Here is a 19,367-nt window from a genome sequence, read left to right as displayed (position 1 = left end):
AATGCGTTAAGCTGTCGTGTATAAATTTACAGTAGTAAAAAAAACAGAAACTAATTAATATTATGAGATATTATTATTATTATTATTCAATATATTATAATATTGTTATTCGATTCGATACACTAGTGCATTAGCTGCATCTTTTGAATTTATTATCAGTTCATTTTCTCGTCTACGATTATTGGCAATAAAAAAACAAGCATGCACAGTAATTGATAATAGAAACGCTTAAGATAAAAAAGACAACAGCTTTTTTAAAGTCAAAGATTGCGAAATATAACAAAGCTGTATTCAAAATTTACTCTGTGAAGGACATTGTATCTCTCTACGAGATTATTAAATACGAGATTTAGCTTAGTGTATCACTTTCTAGGTATATTTGTCAAAATTTCGCGCGATTCTCTTTTTACGTATATAATTGCAGAAAAATTATTATTCACGCCTTGACATTTTACTTTTAGTCGATCGTTTCGATTCGACGATACCACTAAAAACGCTCGTATTAAACGCTTATTATTTATTACCGAATAATTTACGTTACTCGAATGATTTAATCACAATCTAGCAATTTATTGAGAAATTTTTTTTCGAACCACACATATACGTATGACATAAGGAAGAGCGCGATTAATTAAAATCCCGATCTTGCCGTTCCACTTTTTTTAAATGCTGCATTTAAAACCTTGAACGATATATCTGTATATATTCTAGCCTACTTTATTATGCTCAATCTTCTAGACCATCCAGTATGCCAGAGTGCAGTATGTCATGCGCAAGAGATGACTCCACTGCATTAGGCATCGTAAATATCACAACGTTCACCAGATGGGTGCTTCTTGTATCGGCGTATACGATAACCAGGTGCCGACGTGTATCGTATGACTAATCGTCGCGAAGAAAATAATTAACAATGATGCGTAATTGACGGCGCTTTTATATGCGTTGTAAAACGGTATATTCTCGTGTATCGGTCTCATGTTTCCAAACAAGATTTATCATCATTAACATCGGATATACTTGAAAATCGCATATCGATGCGAGATAAATACCACGCTGAAAATAGCTGAAATTCGAATGTAAAGTAATTTTTTTTCAATATATATAATTGTTTTATCTGTCACGCACGTGTTATCAACTTTACAACAAACTAGTATCAAGCTATTTCTCTTTATTATTTATTAGCAAAATGTATATGGAGAATCCGGGGAAGGCGAATCTCGACCGACAAGTGATTGAAGCGCGGAGAATTGAATTACGGGTTTGATCTCTCGTAATACGCGAAGGAACTTTGCTCCCGGCTCGGATAATCTCTCGTATAAGCCCGGGTGTATTTGCCACGCTCTCCCTCCCTCTCTCTCTCTCTCTCTCTCTCTCTCTCTCTAATACATTTATAGACCAAGGATAAGAAATCGAGCGCTATCGCACGATCCGTCGTCATCGTCCCGCATGGATGCAGCGAGCGAAGCGGTAGGCGAGATCGCGCTATCGCGTTTTACGGAGGCGCAAAGGTCGTCATCGTTTCGTCTTTGACGGCGAGAAGAATAGTAACTATGTTTTCTCACTCTTGCATATTTCATAACACTGCATATACCGGGTGTCTCGAAAAAAATGACCCGAGTCGTACACGTCGCAGTTTGTCCGCTCTAAGATCAGTATTGAGTCTGTTTTTATATTTAAATTAAAAATTTTACACTTTAGATGATCTAAAATATAAGAACGAAGTATTATAAATACATATAGGAGCGTTCTATTCGATTGGGGATATTTTTTCATCATTTTCTGGAATTAATTCGAGAAGTATTGATATGTGAAAAAAAAAAAGCGCTGAAATTGAAATACTCATCGCGGCGGGAAAACGCCGATCAAACGTCACGAGGCGCGGAGACTGCGCGCGAGTCACGACCATAAATTCGATCTAAAGCGCGCGAGTTCGGGCGCGCAGGACGACGCAACGCATCAGGCATCAGGGGACGGACAGGCAGAAGGCAGAGCAGCATTGGGTTACGTCCGCGCCTTCCCCTCTCCGCCGCGGTCGCTTACGTAACAAGCGCGCTCGCGTTGCGGCGTGCGCGCGCGCCGCGTTTTTGCCGAAGGACTCCCGGAAGTGTCATCTTTGCGATCCGAAGTTTCCTAAAGCGGGGAACAACGGTGCCCGCTAATGCGTTCGGCTCGATCCGCCCCTGTTAAACGGAGCTCGCGTGCGATAGGGCTGGCAGAGAGAACGGAAAAGAGAGAGAGAAACTGCGCGCGCATGAGAAAGAGAGAGAGAGAGAGAGAGAGAGAAACTGTGGCAGTAGCAATAGGGGTCCCGCCGTAGGCTAGACGAAGACGCGACGAGCCTAGAGAGGTGTACGAGTCCGCACTCCGCACACCGAGTATCAACCAGCTGGTTGGCAAGGGAGCCGCGAGCAGTCGCCAGTGAGACGCGGCACCCCGCGTGTGTCACTTGTTCGTTCACTCATCCAGCACGGTTCGTTCGTCCGTCCGTCCGTCCGTACGTGCGCGCGTACGTCCGTGGCGCGGGTACATCTCCTCTTCCTTCTCCTCCTCCTCTACCTAGTTTGTTGTATTATACCCTCCGGGCGCGCGGTATATCTGCGGTATAAACGAGACGAGAGTGGGTCCGCGACAACTCCGTCGTGCTCGTACTCCGCGCGTCCGTACGTCCGTACGTACGTCCGAGAGCGGGTAACGTCGTGCCTCTTCACTCCCGCGCCTGGCACCTCATTCTCGGGACACGACACTTGTCCCCGACACATCGTCTGCTGTTGCCTCCTCCACTACATCCCCATCGTTCCATCGTTCCATCGTTCGTCTTGCTCGCGCGCTTCGTTTTGTTCTCTCCCCTTCTCTCTCTCTCTCTCTCTCTCTCTCTCTCTCTCTCTCTCTCTTTCTCTCTTCCTCGTTCTCTCATTGCCGTTCTGGCCTTCCCTCTTCCCTTTCCCCGTCTATCTGATCGGTAGGAGTGTACGGTGCAAGTTCCGTGTGTATATATCTCTCTTTCTGCTCCTGTGTTGTGTACCGCCTGTTCGTGTGGCTGTGTGTGTTACGTGCGCGCAACGAGCGAATCAAGATGGCCGCTGATTCAGGAATGGAGACGTGTCCCTCCCCGGAGATTGCGGACTCCAGAAAGCGGCCGCTCGACTGCGACGCGGAAAACGGCGCGACCAAGAGATCGCACTACGGATCAGGTATTTCCATCGAGGCGTCGTCGACGCCGCGCGTCAAATCTCGCGACTCAGCCACGACTTTGGTCATTCGGTGATTTCATTCCCTCGCTCGCTCGCTCGCTCGCTCGCTCGCTCGTTCGCGCTCTCTCTCCCTCTCCCTCTCCCTCTCCCTCTCGTTCTCTCGTCTCGGAGCTCTAGACCTCCTCTCTCGCGTGCACGCATACTCGCGCATCGTATATAAGTACGCGCCGATAGGTAATACGTACACGCACGGGAACGTCCGTCTCCCTCTCTTCCTACGTACACCCCGCTCCGTCTCTTTCTCTCTCTTACTCCGTCTTTCGCGCGCGCCTTTGACAATCTCGTCGTCGCCGTCGCCGCCGCCGCCGCCGCGCTCTGTTGACACGGCACGGCACACGGCGCGGATCGCCGGGCCATTCCCTTTCGTTTCCCACTTCGTGGGGGCCTCGTCGACGGATCGCTTCGCCCGACGATAGCCGTATGTACCGCGACAAAGCACCGCGCCTCGTCTCGCGCATCCTCTGCCGTGCCACGTCTCCTCTCTTTCCGCCTGCTTCGACCTTCTCTTTTCCTTTTTTTTCCCTTCCTCTCTCTATCTCTTTTTCTTCGCACTCTCTGCCGTGTCCTATCTTCTACGATTTACAGAGTCGCGCGCGCGAAGCACGTCAAGTTCGAAGACTGAATCAGCGGGTGTTTTAAATTCCGACCTTCCGACCCGCGTTTGACGTCTTCCTCTTCCTTTCCTCATCCGGTTTCTCTCTATCTCTCTCTCTCTCTCTCTCTCTCTCTCTCTCTTTTTATCTATCTTCCTCGATTACGTGTGGGCGGTCGTGCCTGTGGAACATCGTTAATGGAGGACCGCTTCCACGGCGGTAGCTGCTTCTACTACGGTGACTCTGCAACTTTGTCGCGCGGACTTGGTGAAAATAGCGGCGCACGTCTCCGCAGCGCCGCTACGTCCTCGCTGTCTTTGTGCATCATCCGCGCGCGCGAGTCACACTTCGCACCGCGTATCCCGTATCGCGGTGCCATAGTCACCATCGTCGTCGTCGTCGTCGTCGTCGTCGTCGTCGTCATCATCATCGTCATCATCATCGAGAAGTCGCCGTCGTCGACGTAGTCACGCGCGTCGCCGCTAACATCCGCGCGCAGAACGACGGCGCCCACTCTAGGATGTGGCGCATCGGTGAGTTGTCACGCACGCACGCACCGCACCGCACCGCGCCGCACAGCACCTCTCCGCCACCACCGCCGCCGCCGCCGCCGCGCCGACGAGGTTGCGGGTCAAGGTCGCCGGGCCAGCGAGCGAGCGAGCGAGCGAGCGAACGAACGAACGAACGAACGAGTCGAGCCAGCGCGCAGGGCTTCCATCTGTCAAACAGCTGTTTGCCTATCGCACGTCCAACTTCTCGCCGCGCGTCGTCCCTTTCGGCCTGATCGCATCGATCTCGGTTACCGTTTCTCCTACCCCGTTCGCGATGCACTCGGGATCAGCGATCTGAAAAGGGCGGATGTTCGACGCGTTCGCCACGTCGATCTTTTCGCCGTGACATATTCGATCTGATATTGATATTAGTCATCTTTTTCAGCATGATTAGCGCTTTCCTACTATTAGTCACGCGGTTGGAGTCAAATGACAAGATGAGCGTTGAGTAAAGTTATTTTTGAGTAGATTATCGTCGTGCAATCGATTCTTTTAAGCTCTTAATCGCAATTTGATTCGTGTGTGTCTTTAGCGATCGCAACGGAGGTTAGTCATCGCTGCGATGACCGTGACCAACTCAACTTTTTCTCTTTTTATTCATGCCATAATCAACATTTACTGTCCGGAAAGAGCGAATAATATGCAAACGAAAACTTGACTAATCAAGATTGTCGATGCAATTAGAAACAGGCTGGTTAAATTATTCAGATTCCAAGATTCACTAGCCTGATAATTTTGTTGACGAGAGATTTTTGAAAATTTGAAATTTTATCGAATGATTAATGATGAAAAATTATAAATAAATCTGTATGTGGTTGGTCACGAATTTAACTGCGATCGTCTTCTCTGTTTAGTAAAAAAATAGTTGTGTTGGCAATTTAATCTTCAACTGTAATTTCGCAAGAATTGATAGTCATTCATTTACTACTGGGCTTTTTTTCGCTTATTTATGTGCCACGCATTTATTCCGATGACCGCGTGTCATCACTCGGTTGACCAACTCATCGACGTCAACTAGCTTAGATTTCCTGGATTTTCTTTAATCGCCTTTGATCACGTTCGATTACATTTGCAAGTATAAGCGAGAAAAAAAGGAATTATGCAACTTTGAAGCATATGATTTGAGAAATATGCTTGATTGTAGATAAAAAGTTTCGATTTCGCAGAGAGATAAATCTCGATCTTCGATCAACAATTTTCAGTCGACAAATCGTATGTTCGTTTAATTAACGAGACGGGAATGTGAGAATATAATGCTTTTCGAATTGTATAAATGTGACAAGAGTAAAAAAAAAATCGGACTGATTTTTTAAATTGATTCAATTTTCAGAAAAATTATTGAAATTTTTTTTCATAAAATACATATATTCACGTTTTCAATATGTTTTGAAATATTATTTTCTTGACATTATTTTTTATGCGCTTTTAAAAATTTTTGGAAATTTCATCTTTAATTTGCTGAGGAGGGAAATTATAATATAATTTTTTAAAAAAAAAGTAAATATCTTTGTGAAAAATAAAATATCTCTTTTTTTAATCACTTTACAGTACAGTATTTCATAATGAAACTTTTTTACAACTTTTAATAATTGTTTTTTTCCTCGTTTTCTTTTAAATTAATTTTAAATTGCATCCTATTATTCAGAAATTTTCCCACGTAATATATATATATATATTTACTTATGTATTATTTATACATATGTATAAAAATGATTAAGAAGATGGTTTGTTCTAATTTCGCAGGAGGAGATGGAACTTATCACCTTAAAGTGTTGGTCCCCGGGGTGGCGGCCGGGGCCATTATTGGGAAAGGTGGAGACACAATTGCTCAACTTCAAAAGGATACAGGGGCAAGGGTTAAAATGTCTAAATCACACGATTTCTATCCAGGTATACATTTATGCTTGTATATATACATGAAATTTCCATGTTTCCTTTATTAGTTCTTTTACAAGAAAATTGTTTTATTTGCTTGTTACAGGAACTACCGAGAGGGTATGCCTGATCACTGGCACCGTCGACGCTATAATGGAAGTTATGGAGTTTATCATGGATAAAATACGCGAGAAGCCTGATCTTACTTCGAAAACTACAGTTGACTTCGACTCTGGTAAAGCCACCGCGGAAAGAGACAAGCAGGTATAAGATTCAAATATTTTAGGTGTAAAAAAATTTGTTTTCTTAACATCTGGTTTCTTTTATATACAATATTTTTTCAAAAAAAGTGCAAATTTATTACTGTGTATTATTAATAGTTATATTTTTAGAAAAGTATTACAATATTAAAAATAATTACAAATTTTAGAATATTTTTCTTGACAGGATGTCTTTTAAAAGTAATGGCAATTTGCTATCATAATATTGATAATAATTGTCTTTATAAAAACACGATATTTTAATAACAATCAGCCATAAAAAGTAATTACTAAATTTATACCAAATAAAATAATTTGTCTAATAATTAAACTTGTAATTATTCTCTTTGTTGCATATGCGAACTTTGTATGCGTCAATGACACATAGCCGAAACTGCTATTTCAGGTCAAAATTTTAGTACCTAATAGCACCGCGGGGATGATAATAGGAAAAGCCGGAAATTACATTAAGCAAATTAAGGAAGAATCCGGCTCATACGTCCAAATAAGTCAGAAGGCTAAAGATTTGTCTCTTCAAGAGCGATGTATAACGGTGATTGGTGAGAAAGAGAATAATCACAGAGCGTTACATATGATCTTAGCGAAAGTAGCGGATGATCCGCAAAGCGGTACCTGTCTTAATGTCAGTTATGCGGACGTAAGTGGTCCGGTTGCCAACTACAATCCTACAGGCAGTCCTTACGCTCAAGCCCCCACAAGCACTCCCACCTACACATCTACAGCTGGTATAAATACAGGTTAGTATTTAACAAGTTTTATAATGCTGATAAAGCATTTTCTACAATGAAATACTATTTTATTACTCTAGTATTATCCATAATAAGATTATATAATAAAAACTTTTGAATACATACTTTTTTCCTTAAGCTTATTAAGATTATTAAATAACTGGATATGAGAAAAATTCAATGTGTTAAATAAATTTGAAATAAATGAAAGTAAAAAAAGTATTCTTCATATATCTTTAGAATCGTACACAAGAGAAATCATCTCATTGTCTGTGATTAATATTAATAAATATTATGATGTGGTTATCCGTTTATTATTTTAGTGAGTCTCTTGAACGGTGCTGGTTTGAGTCTTAACTTGAATCTGGGCGCGGCCATTACAGCGGGCACGGCACCAGTGACGACGCAGCTGCTGGAACATATAAAACTGAATCTACGTACGACAGGTTTCTCCGAGCCCGCAGCCACGGAGATACTCGCCGCGATCGCGACTCTAGCCAAGTATAATATCCTCGGGATGGGCATAGGAATGCCGTCTAGTATGAGCTACCTGGGCAATCCGATGGACAGCACGACGACCGCTAACGGCTCAAACAACAATGGCGGTGTGTTCGGACCGATCGGGACCGTGCCTGCACTCGGATCGACCTCGCCGACGCCGCGCAATACCCTCGATCGTTACGAGCCGTTCGATCCGTTCCGACAGAACAACACCGCCGCCAGCGCGATACACCTGAACAACAATTCGTTCGGCCTGGGCACTAACCAGTTATCACTTGTAAGTAAGAGTCCTACACAGGTAGACGCCAACAACAAGGAGACCAAGAAAGTAGACATAGAAATTGCAGAGGTTATAGTGGGAGCTATTCTGGGACCCGGTGGTCGTGCCCTCATTGAGATTCAGCACCTAAGTGGCGCCAACATACAAATCTCTAAGAAGGGCATGTTCGCCCCTGGTACCAGGAACCGCATAGTGACTATCACGGGTTATCCCAATGCGATCAACACTGCTCAATACTTGATCGAGCAGAGGATCAGTGAAGAGGAGGCGAAGCGAGCACGTCAGAATGCCATCGCCAGTATGATACATTGATTTCAAAAACAGCACTCCTCTTGTTCATCCCCATTATTGAGCTCCGTTGTTCACCTCTTCACACCCTGAGAAGGTAGAACGCGCCCAAACACGGCGCGCGATTCTCTTCTCTCCTCTATATACTTTTGACATATATATATATATTATATATATATTTCGTCCAACATCGCCAATCTACCGCCCGTTGTCATCTATCGCGCTGCGTTGTCACTATAGCGCTTGCATTGTCGTATCACTTACGTTCGTACATCCATCATGGCTCGTCAACACATTTATCTCTATCTTTTAAGATTATATTATGACATATATATGTATATGTATATATATATATGTACATACATGCGTATATATATATGTATATATATATTAAAATTATGTATGTGTATGATATATATATATATATATACATATATATATAACTACTACGATTGTTCTGTGATACACCACATTACGGGGCTTTATCACACACGACACGCGCGTATCGCATCAGAGTTGCCACGAATAACTAGTTGTTATTGTGTATAACGTATTACCAATTGAGGTAATCCACACACGATGTAATTGTTATCGATTCGGAAAGATTCGATTACGGCATCCCCTTAGCCAAACACAATTGTTCACACATCTGTACACGACAAACTACAGTACACACTTGGAAAGATATGGCTTCTTCTTTCGATAGACGAACTTTTCTGCCTGGATAATATTGTGAATGCATCTTCAGATTTTTATGGGACATATTTCATCATAATGATCAAAAGGTCCAGCTCATACAGAACTCAACGTCGAAACGGCAATGAATCTGGGTCATTCATCGATTAGTCAACTGAAAAATGTTGAGACAAGAATTTGGTGTAATCAACATTTTGAATTGTCTTTCGAGATAGGAAATACTTAGACTAATGGACTCTTCCCGTTCTTTTTGCAAAATATATTATTTATTTCATTCACACTGAGTACACAGTAATATCTTGGCAAAACCAAAGAGTTTATATATATATATATATACATACACATACACACACACACACACACACACATACATACACACACACACACACACACGATGTTTCGGAAAAAAGATTATAAATTCTTGGAGCCTAAAATTTTGGGTTCTAAAACTTTATAAAACTCTTTTCGAAACTTCTGTGTATAACGCAGAAATATTTGGAAGTTTAATATATTCATATATATATATATATCCAAAGTGAGAGTTATTCTATATATATATAAACATATATTTATATATTTACAATACCGCTGGCTGGTCCAGTTAAATAAATAATGGATAACTCCTTATTGCCAAGTTATATTTTTAATTCCAAAGCGTTTAAGTCTTCATCTCTGAACGAACCTCAAGTTTTCATAGTTTTTAGAGTAATATATATAAAATTAGATTAACTTTAAACTTGTTATTACTTTTTAATATATATTTCTAAGATGGAATGGAAAAATCTATTTATGCTTTAGCACTCGTTTACTAGGATAATGCCTTTTTGCACATCATTTTTTATATGATATTCTCAAATTATATAATCTACGGACAGTGCATGCGCAATTGTTCCATTATTTACCTCTAGAACTTTTAGTCTAATTATTTCCTCTTCTAAGGCGATTGTCAGTTGACTACGATTAAGATCTATTAATATTTTGCCTGGCGTTTACTTTAGTCTCATTTAATCGGACTCGACATTGGAATTTGTTACGTGCCTTTTTGGGAGAAAGTAGGATCTATATTGGCGTTTGCTTTCTTGAGATGACGCAGACGCTCGTTCGTTTAAACGACACTTTTCAGAAGTCTTTTATTTACGTGCGAGCTTTTTTCTTCGATCGTTTTCTTCTCGCCGCGCGCGAGAATTTTTACCGATACAGATTCGTGTATTTTAAAATGATCTAACACAGATTTATATAGATCGTAGATATATACGAGAATCTCTTCTGTTACCCGTTTTAATCATTACTTTAGACAATCTCGATTATTTAGCCAAGTCGCGTATTTTTGGGTTCTGTATGGAACGTAAAAGGGAGCGTTTTTCAAATGGAAAATCTGTTTATGCGAATGTGAGCCAAACGGAAAGTTTTTCTTAAAGCTTCGTCACCGGAAACGAGTTGACAGGTTTGTCGAATGATAGGATCGATTTAAACATTTTCAGACAAATCTGTTGCACTTTCGCTGTTTGTGATTGGAAGAAAGGATATATCCGTTACGAGTAGGAATTTTTATAAACATTCTTTCTTTTTTTTGAGGACAGGTACATAGGAAGGGGTGATATAAGCTAGGTAGTAATCAATAATGGGTGTAGTTAAAATAATGATTATATCGAAATGAAATATATAACTGTACATGAGTACAATTTATAAATGGAGGCGCTGGCCCACCGCTCTTTAAACAATGACTTGTATATTTATAAATATTGCATAACGGGAATGATAATTATAATATATTATGCAGAGAGAAAGATATATATATATATGTATATATACATACACATTCATACATGCATATATATGTATATACAGGTATATATGTATATGTGTACGTACCCATGTATGTATTATACAGCGAGAGCGATGCATTAGATTAATATAAAAAGAGAAATCACGTTAAATGAATTATAAAAAAAATGACATATATATGTATATATATATATAAAAAAGAAAAAATATATATATAAATATATAATATATATACAGAAATATACTATATATAAAAGAATGTGGAAATGAGATATTATAAAAGATTGTTGACAAAATATTTGCGTCCGCAAAGAAGAGAGAACAGATTTATGTTTATCCATAAATTCTATGTGAACTCTATTATCAATTAAACTTCACTGTGTTGCCCAAATAGATTGAAAAGTCACCGAGAAATATGAATATAATTAACTAGGTTGCTGTAGATAGATCGATTCTAAAGTTTTAAAAGAGCATATATAAATGTAACTTATTAGGCATTAATTTAATTTATGGATTAGTGTGTTCTGATGGCCTTCGTGCTATTAACGCTAACGGCAGCATAATATATTTCATTATATATTGATTAATATAAAAAAAAAAATATATTACACAAGTCTCTATATCGTCATTCTCTCCGAAGTCATCACATTAGAGCTATTATTAATTGGCTACCGCTGATTCTCATCGCGCTACAAATCTTCCATTATAGTCAGCTATGAATATTCTCTGGCCGACTACAGGCGAAAGGTATTGAATTTGTCGCGCGATACGCGATGAGCGAGTAAAGCAAAAAAAAAAAGAAAAAACAGAAAAAGAAAAAAGCATTTGTCATTCGAATTTGCCATTAGTCCCGTTTATACACACAAGTACACATTCACACAGTTTTACATTGCCACTGCTACAAATATGTACGTTATCTATTAATTAGATTTAATATTATTTATTCGTCTTTCATATTCACGATTCTCAATATGTTATTTAATCGTTCTAATATTCATTCGCGTCTCTCAGACAGGAGCGTCTCACATTACATCTTACAAAAACCATCGATTGAGAATCAGTATCTTTATTTTATATTCCCATGTTGTTAAAGTTGTGAGAGAGAGAGAGAGAGAGAGAAAGAGAGAGAGAGAGAGAGAGATAAAGATTAACTCTATATAGTTCTGATTGTAACACAGTTGTGAACGAGATTGGACGATAAACTTTTGAACCGAAAACTCGCTTACGCGTCGCTTACGATTCACTTCCGTTTTTACTTCTCTACTTTTATTATATTAGACATCTCTTAGAAGGAAGCGGCTGCTTTTACGAGCGATATTATGACATTTTTTCCGCACGAATTTCTGTCTCCAAACCCGTTCACCCTTACCGTTACCGTACATTTGCAATAGCCATGCTGTTAATCTTAGCACTATTCGCGTATAGCGTTTGAAAGAAATTAAAAGAAACAATCGCCTTGGTATCTCGTATCTTCGTTAGCGCAGAATGAAGCGACTAATTTTGTGATATGCATCGCCTGTTGGTACAAATGACACAAGTTATGACGTACATGTTTGTAGATAGATGCAATATCCGAACGAGGAGGAGAAGAAGGGAGGAGGTCTCTCTGACAAACAACTTGTAGGTAGCAGTTCGTGTTAAATTAGAAATAGGGTTCTCTCTGATATTAAACATTCCGTAGTAGAGCAGATTACGTATATAAGACTAGCTGTGATGGAGCCGAGAAAGAGAGTGTATATTTATCAGCCGCCAGTAAGCGAAAGTTGTCGAACGAACAAACGAATTATGTATGTACGTTGATATAGAATGTAAAATTGTAGAATTTATTTGCGCAGGTAAAGTAAAGCGTTTGCGACGGCATGCCGCAAAGTTCGGCCAAGACGAGGGGGAGATCGAGGGAGGAAAAAGGACAGCTTCGTCACGAAAGCAGCGAAAATAAAGTTAACATGCTCGGTTAAGTATGATAACGGATATTTCGCGCGATGACGTCCGTATTTGTTTTTCGATGACGACGAGAGATCAGGACCGAGATTCTCTTCCCCTGAAATGAATGCGTAAACGACGCGTGGAGGACAAATCTCCATGCGATATACTCCGGGTAAGAATCAAACGCAGAAAAACCGCTAAAAGAAAACATACGGATTGCGTATAGAGGCCATAGCGCGATAAGCCAGTCTAACATAAGTATTCTCCTTAGTGTAATGTTGATTTATAAAAGAGTATACCGCCTGTTATAAATTTTAGTGATCGTATCGATACTATGATTCATAGATTTTGCGATGTTAAAAGTGTTATTTTAAATAACGATTCAAAAGTGTTTCTCTTCGGGATGTATAGTTTTAATCGCTTATCTGATATAGCTTGAAAATATCTCTGGAATATCTTCTCAAACACAACAACAAAGATATAGAATAGATATATATTTTTCAAGATCTGGCATTGAGAAAAGATAAGGAGTAGAAGATTCTAAACACATTTCTGAGAGAGTAGCCCTGAAAATTGTCATTCTTTACGGTATCTCGAAGATATACCGTAAAGAATGACAATTGTCATTATATTAAAATAACACTTTTTTTTATTAAACTTTCCTGATGTCATTTAACGGCGTATGTATGCGTATATATGCGTTAGTACGTATATATATATATATATATATATATATATATATATATATCTATATCTATCTTCGACGTATATTACGTAATACGTGATATATTACAGTGAAATCAACAATTCCGCGTGTAAAGTCGTCCCGCGTGCGATCAATATTGGAACAAAAATAATCTTGTCACAAATATTAGATTGATAATTGACGTGCCGCAATATATATTGAACGTACATCAGCAGTAGGATATATTTTATTGGGGACAAGATTATCGTTACGTGTAAAACGATATTGATTCGTATACGAGGACTTTTTTTTTTTTTAACCCTTTTCAAAACAATCAAAGTCGCGCATGAACAAGCGCTATTTTCTTAAATTTCTCTCAAGATTCGTGTATTCAATTATCATTGAAGAAAAGTGGTAAATGTTTTCGAGATAATTTTGCGTGTGTGTGTGAGAGAGAGAGAGAGAGAGAGAGAGATTGATGTATATTCTCTCGAAGAAAATATGACTTGAGATCGTGAGAACGAAAAGGGTTAAATAAAATTCGCGTATATTATATCGTCGAGGATTTTCCAGAAGGAACGACGACGATGCATCCGCGCACGAGGTGGCAAAGCAGTATTGATCGGCCAGTCAATGTTACCTACGAGTTGTTTAACGAGAGGACATACTGTTGCAATAGACTCGACAGTCGTCGCCACCAAAACCATTTCCTTACCCCTGCTCCCGTCCCCTTACCCCTCCTTGTTAGGAGAATCTTTTATTTTTTCATACAACGCTTTGTTTTGTACAGTTTAAGATATATTTCTTTGTTTCTACTCGCCAAAACCGCGGCGTGTCGCCAGTCGATAGGACTGTACACAGGACAGTTAGGCGCATAGACATGTAGCTAGTTTCTTAAATCTCTTTTATGAAATATTAATATAAAACAAATTATAAAACACGATCGAACCTGTCCGACGACGAAAGAGGAAAGAGAGATAAATATATATAGTTCTACGTATCTGCGTGTATACGTACAAACTCTCTCATACGCGAGTATGAGAATACTAAGGGAGAATATTGAGAGAAGAGAAAGAGAGAATTGATATATATATATATATATATATATATATATATATATATATATATATACATACATACATATATATATACAACTCTCGCAGGAGGAGAGAGAAACCGCGAGAAAAAGGTGTAGCGTAGTAATCAGGGAACTGTAGGAATTGCATTGACTCGCCTCAATTCTAATTACAACTATTGTTACAGTAACTATTAAATGAATCTTCGACACTCCGTCGCCGCGCGTAAGGGTGACTCGTGTGTCACGTTACTTGGCTGTGTGTGCTAGGCTACATCGTAAAGATCATGTTCCATCGTACTTTCTCATCGCATTAATCTCCATTAAGATCCGATGTGAAGGCAAAAAAAAAAAAAAAAAACTGAAAAAAAAGAAAGAAAGAAAAATGCAAAAAAGAGGCAGAAAGTGATATTCGAAATCGCGCCAAGAGTTTAAAATAATAATAATAATAATAATAATATTAATCTGCTGCATGTCACTCCACATCCTTTAGTGCCATATCGAACCTATCCTCCCTCTTTTCCCCTCCCGCCTTCCCAACTCATCAACCACCACACTTGTTAACGTTTGACAGTAGAACGTATTGTTAAAGATGTGTATATCCTGCACAACAGGCAGGCCGTTTTCAATTAAGAGTCGGACATTTATTTCCCTTTAATATGCTAAATACATATAATATATCGTTATGGAATATATATATATATATATATATATATATAATATATATATTATATTATGTAATATATTATGTAATACATATAATATATTATGTAATGTATATATAATATAATATATGTAATATATTGTTATGGAGTATATATTTTACGAGATACTATTTATGTACTCCTATATTCTTAGTTTGCAGTAAAACGGGGACTCTCGCAGCAGCCAGGAATATTACGAGGATAAATAAAGAGGGAAAAGGATTTAACGCTTTTGCTGTAATAGACACTGAGCTGCAAATTGAGAGAAAGGGAGACAGAGAGAGAGAGAGAGAGAGAGTTATTTATAATGGACATTTATAATTCCGACATTGTCGCGTTGTGCACGTGTTTGCGTTTCCTAACTTTTTTTTTCCTTTCACACGTTTTCTTTCGCGTATATCTTCCTCCATAATTTGTCCTACACGATCGACGATAATAATTAAAAAAAGTCAAAGGTGCAACAATTTCTGGAGTAATATCCCGCACGGTGAATCTGATCAAAATTAATCCTTACGATTGTTGGCCGTAAAGAAAAAGAGAGAAAATCGATTTAGCCGAAATTTATTAGAAAAATAAATTCAATAACATTGCGCGAACATTTTCAAAAATCATCATCAAAAGGAATTTATGTCGAAGGTCTATTATACCGAAAGGCAGATCGAAGGCCTAATGGATCGATGAATATTACATTTCAAATAAATTAGAAAAGAGAGAAAATACATAAATATATATACAAGTGTTAGCCATTTGCGATATATATATATATATATATATATATATATATTACAATCAATTATTGTTTCAGAAAGAATGTTGCATTTGTCTCTATATTAAGAGTTTTACTTATCTATACTTGTTAGTTTACTGCCACTTTTTTGCAATCGTTCGCTATAATCAAATGTTTAAACGATAGGGCGAATTCGCCAAGATAGCCAAGGAAATCAATGTAAAACGTAATATATTACGCTAAGGAACATGTTACACTAAGATATATCGTTATAGAGAACGTCGCAAAAAAAAAAAAAAAAGAAGAAATTATTTATCGTGTATCGCATCGATTGACAATAGCGGAAGCGAAATTTTATTATATATGTAGTACGAAAGATATACAAATTATCGAAGATTGCAGCACTCAAAAATCATTCGATTAGCCACGACATGAGATATATATATTTCCCATATCACGATCTTCGTTTATCTAGTTCAGCATCATTCTCATAAAGTAGTGTGGAAAGGTCATTTAATCGAGAGAGAGAGAAAGAGAGAGGGAGGGAAAAGAATAAAATCAATTAAAAAAGAAAGAAAATTAATGTATCGAAACGCACATAACGAGGCGACGTTAAGTGGTGTGTCCGCGCGACAACTAGAACACACATTCGTTACAAAATAATTAAGAGGGTTGTACAAAAATTGTATGTAATGTTATTTTATCGGAAGTGAGAATATTATAATAGAGTTAGGCTGTTAATATGGTATATTATTTTGGGTAAGAGCGTATAAATGTAAGAGAGAAGAAATATGAAAAAAAAAATTACACAAGACGTGAGATCGTTGTTGTTGAGGTAGAAGTAGCACATAGCAGCTCGGGGATTTAAAAAAAAGGAGAATATTTAAAAAAAAAAAACAAATAAAGTAGCGACAAAGAGTGGGAGAAAGGGAGAGAAAGAGGAAACTATTGAGTACCTTGTTGAGTATAAGTAGTATATTGCTATAAGTCGCAAGTGCACGTGGGTGCGCGTGTGCTCTCATCCCACACCATCACGACTCGTTCACATATATACATACACATACACACGGATACCACGCATACACATTGTATAATGTCAAAATTGCATGCCTACACACGAATAGAGAGGATCCTGCAACAAATGAAACAGAGAGAACGCGCGTTTGCGCCTCACTTTCGCGATGAGATAAGTCTTTTTGTGCGTCTAATTTACGGCGTACTTGGCGAATTATTAGATCGAGAGAAAAAGAGAGAAAATAGTGTTATCTTCCATATATAATATATATATACATATATATATATATATATTACATATATATAATCGAGATATATATGAAAGCGAGAGAGGAAGAGAGAAAGAGAGAGCAGCTGGCTGCGAAGGTACCATAGAGAGATTTATTCGTCTCGCACCGATAATGAAATTACACGATCAAGAGTATTGTACCTTACATTCCTTCGGCTATAAAATAATTTAAGGACATATATACACGTAACATACATGTACACACATACATATACACATACATGCGACAGTGCGTTCTTTCCTCATCATCATGCGTTTTACCGAGTTTGAAACGAATTATGCCACACACATACACACGATTAGAAAAAAAAAGAAAAGAACCCACACACATCATTATACATTTTATGCTATAATTGTACACACACGGTTCGGTTTTTCTTTTTCCTTGTCTCGAACACGAAAACGAGAACGACGGTGCATTACGAGCAATGGGCAAAATTGCGTATTTTTTAATATTCCGAGGCGTCTCGCCTCCGCGAAGAGAGGGAGAGAAAAAAAATATAGGAAAAAAAGGGTATTGCGATATTCAACTCCTTACTAGACAGAGGGAGAGAGCTATAAGATTATCGATATTTACGCTAAGTTAGTGGTAAAAGTAGTCGTAACTCTTCGGAAGGTACGGATATTTAGACAAGTAAGCAAGGACCCGATAAAGCGATAAATAGGCGAAAAGATTGTAATCCTCGAGAGAATATCGTCCACGGTATCGTTGATTTTGATTTCACTGCGATGATTACTTGATGATTGTTTCGTAAATTAAGGCAAAAAAATTCACAAAAGACAAGACGTATATAATCGTCGAATTTTTATTTAATCTATTATCATAATGTAAAATCAATTCAATTATTTGATACTTTTTTAATGGCTTTTTAACGGTCGTATATTTCGATACTTACAACATTGTACGATGTTAAAAAACGCCGTTGAACAAAAAGTGATATATTTAATTTCTAATTAAGCAAGTGTAGGAATGCGATGCCAGAACACACGAATATTGACAACTTACGAAAGCGAATCGCTTTCGAGAAACACTTTCATAAGTTCCTCTCCTTTCTATCCACGGTAGAGAAAATACCGTAAAGATTATGCATCGGATAAAATGTCAATTAATTATCAACAGCCGTGTTTCTTGGCATTATGTCAATCTGAATATTATTCTACCTAAAAAAAATAGTTGTGTAATGCCAAGAAAAAATTAATGCATCTAAAAAATTGCAAAATAATACTGTTTTTCGCATTTTGGATATCAATAGCATCCAACGATCAACGATACCGTGGATTATCGTAAAATATTTCAAAGAGATATATTATGTGTATAAGGGACTATACGCGACGATGAAAAGACGACAAATCTAGACGCAATTTTGTCAAGTGAACTTGATAAGAGCATATTCGTACAGCTCGTAAGGCTTACAGAGAATTCTCTATTTATTGATCGACCGCGAGGAGCGATGATTTTACTTTTGCACTTTCGCGCTCGTCGACGAAATTTAATTAATTGCTCTTTGATCCCGACGTGACCTCTTTTTTAATGGGCACCACTATTATTGTTATCGATGAAGTATATAATTTAGTTCACACACGAGCATTCTTTCCGAAGGGCTAATCTTATAATATTATTACTTTACACTCTAACCACATTTATTTGCATCCATAAATTGTTATTCTTTCATCATCTCTCAATTTATCTCCATTCAATGTTGAATAATTATATAAAAGTAAAAAAAAAGCAAACAAACAAACATAATATATTAACTATTTTCACTCATTGAGAAGCATCGTTACCTGTATGACAAGTGACCATAATAAGAGCATAATAAACAATCGCTCATTAAATGCATTCTGTTGTTCTTCATTTCATGACCTGGCCACCGTCCATCCATCCATTTGTCCATTCAGTGTCGCAGTATGATCACATCATACGCGTTCATCGTCTCTCTCTCTTCATTCACCAAAAAAAAAAATCCCCCGGCTGAATTTCTCGGTAACACGCTCTGGTCTCTTCTGTTCTATATACTCGATCGAAATAATGAAGTACGATTGTAATTTTGTGGAAATTGGGAAGGTCTGTATCTAATATCCCACACGATTAGACTGCGATGGATTCGCGACGAACGG

At 38.4% G+C, this 19,367-nt stretch overlaps 1 protein-coding gene across 6 annotated transcripts; it reads left to right on the top strand.

Annotated features, from left to right (window-relative positions):
• Nucleotides 1–135: 135 nt before the first annotated feature.
• Pasilla (RNA-binding protein Nova-1-like protein passilla) lies at nucleotides 136–19,089 on the top strand. Of its 6 annotated transcripts, none has more exons than XM_072892682.1 (6): nucleotides 759–3,191; nucleotides 6,139–6,285; nucleotides 6,377–6,534; nucleotides 6,919–7,288; nucleotides 7,603–8,057; nucleotides 8,128–8,266. In XM_072892682.1, exons 1-6 carry the CDS (start codon nucleotides 3,074–3,076, stop codon nucleotides 8,134–8,136), a joined length of 1,257 nt encoding a protein of 418 aa, XP_072748783.1. In that variant the 5' UTR covers nucleotides 759–3,073; the 3' UTR covers nucleotides 8,137–8,266. The 6 variants fall into 6 exon arrangements, with proteins under 6 accessions (XP_072748778.1, XP_072748783.1, XP_072748779.1 ...); XM_072892680.1 differs by lacking the exon at nucleotides 8,128–8,266 and adding an exon at nucleotides 15,374–19,089 and having other exon boundaries at nucleotides 760–3,191; XM_072892681.1 differs by lacking the exon at nucleotides 8,128–8,266 and adding an exon at nucleotides 12,665–19,089 and having other exon boundaries at nucleotides 760–3,191.
• Nucleotides 19,090–19,367: the final 278 nt, after the last annotated feature.

Source organism: Anoplolepis gracilipes, chromosome 5 (genome assembly GCF_047496725.1).
Source record: "Anoplolepis gracilipes chromosome 5, ASM4749672v1, whole genome shotgun sequence".
NCBI lineage: Eukaryota > Metazoa > Arthropoda > Insecta > Hymenoptera > Formicidae > Anoplolepis > Anoplolepis gracilipes.
The sequence above is the reverse complement of the archived record's forward strand: the minus strand, read 5'-3'. Positions and strand labels throughout refer to the sequence as shown.